Source organism: Nicotiana sylvestris, chromosome 5 (assembly GCF_000393655.2).
Source record: "Nicotiana sylvestris chromosome 5, ASM39365v2, whole genome shotgun sequence".
Classification (NCBI taxonomy): domain Eukaryota; kingdom Viridiplantae; phylum Streptophyta; class Magnoliopsida; order Solanales; family Solanaceae; genus Nicotiana; species Nicotiana sylvestris.
The window spans coordinates 44,540,626-44,545,239 of NC_091061.1; the positions used below are offsets into that span (position 1 = coordinate 44,540,626).

The window sequence follows — 4,614 nt, forward strand, 5'->3', positions numbered from 1 at the left end:
CACAGAAAAATATTTTCTTAATTGTTTGAACATATTATATCTAAATGTTGTAGTAATATTTTCACTGTTATTTTACTTCTTTACATAATTTTTTTTTCTTTTTTAGTTTGAAGATACAAATTTAATTTTTGTAAAATTACCTATATTAGAAATTTATTTAATAATTTAGAATTTATTTTTATTATTATTTTATTTTCATAAATAAGACTTTTTCATGGTATTATTTATAATTCGAGCATTCACATCATAGTTTTAAGAACTTTCTAATCTTAAATTCAAATAGTCTTTTCTTTTCATTTCTAATAGTAAATTTCTAATAAGTTAACATAATTTTCCTATTTTTTAATCTAATATATAGTCTTATTATGTTTTATGTGGCTTTTAATTAACTCGTAACTTTATTTAATATCATTCTCAACTATTTTTCTTTAATAATATAAGATAAATATATAATTTTTTAATTATAAAATAAATATTTATTTTGTTTCAAAAATATTACTCGAAAAGTTTAAATTATTTAAAATTTAATAATATTTTTAAGTATTGTATATTTACTTTATTTTATTTTCTAAACTTATGATTAATAAATGTCCTTACATTATCTCTAATTTATTTTTATTGTTCAATATTTTTAGTTTTTTATTTTACTATTAGACTTGAGTTATGTGGCCTTATATTCAGGGGCGGATTTACATGCTAGTTTTAGGTGCTCAAGCACCCATTAACCTTGATGTAAACTAGGTATAGCTATAATAAAAATATAAGAAATAGGATATAACATTTTAGTGAGCACCCAATAAACAAAATGACTGATGGGTGTTGTGGTTCTGAAGTGGGAGTTAAAACCTTTTCTGAAAGCAAAGACCCAGGTTTGATTCCTGTCATAGTACTGCCTTTATATTTTTGAATGTCAGCTTTTTGTCTTTTATGGAAATTTTTTTAACTTTTCCTATTCCCTTTAGGTTGTCAGATTACGTTTTAGTTTAACTTTTAGTATTCCCTTTACGTTTTCCTATCTTTTTAGTTTTTAACCTTTCTCTGCTTTTGAACTAAATTTTCCTTTTTTAGTTTTTATTTTTTCCTTTTTCTACTTCCTTTCACCTTTAGGCTTTATTATATTAATAATCAATTAGATTTAAGTATAAGAAAGGCCATCTTTACAGTCTTACAGAAAAGTTTAAAATTAAACCCTTCTTGAATTTTTGCTCATTAGGAACATAGAGAAGGGAAAAACGAAGAACAAAGTAGACGAAACGAAGAACAAACTCTCCGGTCATTCACAACAATCTCAAAATCAGATTATCAGAACATAGCACAAGGTAATAAGATTTGGTATTTTTATTAAAGTAAGAAATTAAAAATATTCTTAGAAGGATTTTGAATTTTTTTCATGCTTATCGCTTATTCTTTGAAAGCAGATTCAATGAAAAATATTATCTTTCTTACCAACTTGCTTGATTCCAAAACTTAATTTTGAGAATATATGTAGGTTAGTAATATTGGTGGATTGTGCGATTGATGAAATTGTGCTCATCAACTCATTGCTTCAGAAATTTGTAAGTTTTCATCTTTTCTTTCGAAAAATTAAATAGTATGTCGTTATTGCCGTGTTGTTTGTGTTGTTGATTGAGGGACATGGTTTTTCCGATAGAAATTAATTAAATTATGTGTAGTAAATTTCGGATGAAATTAAGTTGAACTAAATCTTGTTTGTAGGAATTCTTCATGGTGTTATTGATTTGCATCTTCAAGAGCTTAGAAGTCGTTTTGATGCCGTGAGTACCGACTTACTTCTCGGTATGGCTAGTTTAAATCCACTTAATTCATTTGGTAATTTTGATAAGAACAGGATAATGAAGTTGGCTGAATATTATCCCAATGAGTTTGATAGCAACAAGCTCCGGGATCTTAGTTTCCAGCTTGATAGTTTTGTAGTTTATGCTCGTGGTCATGACAAGAGGTTCTTCAACATGAAGGGAATTAGTGACCTTTCTAAAGTATTGGTTAAGTCAGACCTGCATCAAACTTGGCCACTGGTGTATTTACTTATCAAGTTGACTCCCATTCTTCCTGTTGCTACCGCTTCTGTGGAACGTGCTTTCTCATCCATGAACTATATAAAAAATGAGCTTCGTAATAGCATAGGTGATGAATTTTTAAACAGTTGTTTAGTTTGCTATGTAGAGCGTAAGATATTCTCAACTATGAGCAATGATGCCATTATTCATTATTTTCAACATATGAAAAGTCGTCGATCACAGTTGTGAATTGTGACTAGAAGTCCTTTTGGTAATGATAATACTATTAGTAGTTCATTATGACTTGTGACTAAAAGTATTTGTTGGTAATGAAAATATTATTAGTAGTTTTCATATTAAGTCTTTTACTCTTGCATTCGAATAATTGTGCACTTATACTATGCGATTGATAGCACCTTTATATTAAAGGAAGTGAGCACTCATAACCTTAAAATCCTAGATCCGCCACTGCTTATATTATGACTTTTTTTTATCATAATATAAAAAACTTTCTCATCTCAAATTTAAATAAGTTTTACACTTTTTCCTATGATAAAAAATCTTAATTTTTTTTTCTATTTATTCTTTATTATTGATTTTATATTATTCAATACCTAATATTATTACATTGTCATGTGAATTTTTATTAGCCTGTTTGAATTTAATATCTATTTTACCACACTCATTCTAATATAATATAGATAAAAATTAAAATACTTTCTCATCTCAAATTCAAATAATTTTTATCATTATATTTTCTTAATTGGACCATATTTTCAAAAAACTATGGTATGCTTTCAAACTTAAACTAACTAAACTTAATTCAAATATTAATCATAGAAAAATATTTTCTTAATTGTTTGAACACATTATATCTAAATGTTGTAGTAAAGTTTTACGTATAAAATATTCGTTTGCACTATTTATCAATATTAATATGAATTTATTTTTCTTGATATTAAAATATCTTTTGCTGATTATTTAATTTTTCTCTTACCTTATAATTAATTTGTATACTTTATGTAAGATCTTATTTTGCTGCTTGAATTTATTTAGTTTTTAAACTCAATAAATCTTTAATATCTTAAGTAATTTTTAGTTTTATTTTATATTTTAACTTACTCCAAAGTATAAATAGTCATAGGTTATCTCAATTTACGTCTTTGTATATATTTTTTTTCTATTATAGTTTTTAATTAATTTTTCACCTCCATATTTCTAGCTAACATAGAAGAAAATCTATGAGTGGATCAATATATATATTAGATTTGTCTTGATCTATTTAGATTATGTATAAGATTCATTAAACTACCTCCATTAATTATGTTTCTATATATAATTTCTAATTATTAATGTTGTCCTAAAATTGCCAAGTGACTTCATTTTAGCTTGCCACTTGGCTTAACCACAATGCATACTACTCTCCTTTTAATATAACTAGTATTAGGACCCGCGCGATGCGCGGATAAATCATTTCAAATTACAATGTAGGTTGTTTGAATCATGTGCAAATAATCTTAAAATATAAACCTCTCAGATAAAAATTATATAACATGAGAATTTAATTATGAAGCAGGATATGAAATTATTGTTCAAATCTCGTAGTAGACAACCAATTTTTTTAATATATATTTGTAGCAACCTAACCCCTTGATTTTAGTACTTGCATTTTGTTCCGCTATCAATATTAAAGAATACTAAACATGTCATATTGTGATCTGTCTTGTTCGAGCACATTGAATAATATTATTTTAACAAAATTTTTACTATCACTTTAGTTTTATCTGGAAGTCAAATATGTCTTATTCATCACATCTTTTTTATGTAAATTCTTTTTTTTTTGTTCTTTTCTTATAGTTATTGTATTTTAGTAGCTTATAATTAAATTAATGTCTTGCTTATTATTCTTTTAATAGTATTTAATATAAATAAATGTTTATTCTTGAAATTTGGTGTACCTTTATGCTTTTATCCTCTTATTCATAATATTTTAATCATTTAAATTTCTCGGTAATATTTTTAATATTATTTTAGTATTTTATTTTATCTATTCTTAAAGTAATTTAAAGTATAAGTATCCTCACACTACCTCTATTTTATTTTATACATTCTCTTCCCTAATATAAATTTTAATTATTTTTTATATTAATGTTTTACCTATAACCAAAATAATATCATATTATGTTTTAAATTGTAACTTTTAATTAGTCTAAAATATTAATACATAAGTTATTTGATTATCATATTCCAAATATATTGAGTTCTCTTATAATTAACTTTGTATTAGATGCAGCTAAATTTTCTTTTTTTTAGCTATAAGATACAATTTAATTTTTAATTTTCATTAGTAAATTTCATTTAATCATAATTTTTTTTAATTGTTTGAACACATTATTTCTAAATATTGTAGTAATATTTTTACTGTCATTTTAGTTCTTACTTAATATTTTCAAAAACAACAAAAATCTCATCTCAAATTCAAATATTTCTTATCATTCTATTTTCTAAATTGGACAACATTTTCCAAAAATTATGCAATACATTCAAACTCAAACTAACTGCACTCGATTAAGATATTAATCATAAAAAAATATTT

At 24.4% G+C, this 4,614-nt stretch overlaps 1 protein-coding gene across 1 annotated transcript; it reads left to right on the plus strand.

Moving 5' to 3' along the window:
- Positions 1-805: 805 nt before the first annotated feature.
- LOC138868578 (uncharacterized) lies at positions 806-2,267 on the plus strand. The gene is made up of 2 exons (XM_070146136.1): positions 806-869; positions 1,717-2,267. The coding sequence occupies exons 1-2, from the start codon at positions 806-808 to the stop codon at positions 2,265-2,267; spliced, it is 615 nt and encodes a 204-aa protein (XP_070002237.1).
- Positions 2,268-4,614: the final 2,347 nt, after the last annotated feature.

What these genes read in the sequence shown, in the direction of transcription:
- LOC138868578 (XM_070146136.1), top strand. Translation starts at nt 806, where the DNA reads ATGACTGATGGGTGTTGTGGTTCTGAAGTGGGAGTTAAAACCTTTTCT. An exon ending in TTCTGAAAGCAAAGACCCAG is followed by an intron (nt 870 to 1,716) that starts GTTTGATTCCTG and finishes TCTTGTTTGTAG; the next exon opens with GAATTCTTCATGGTGTTATT.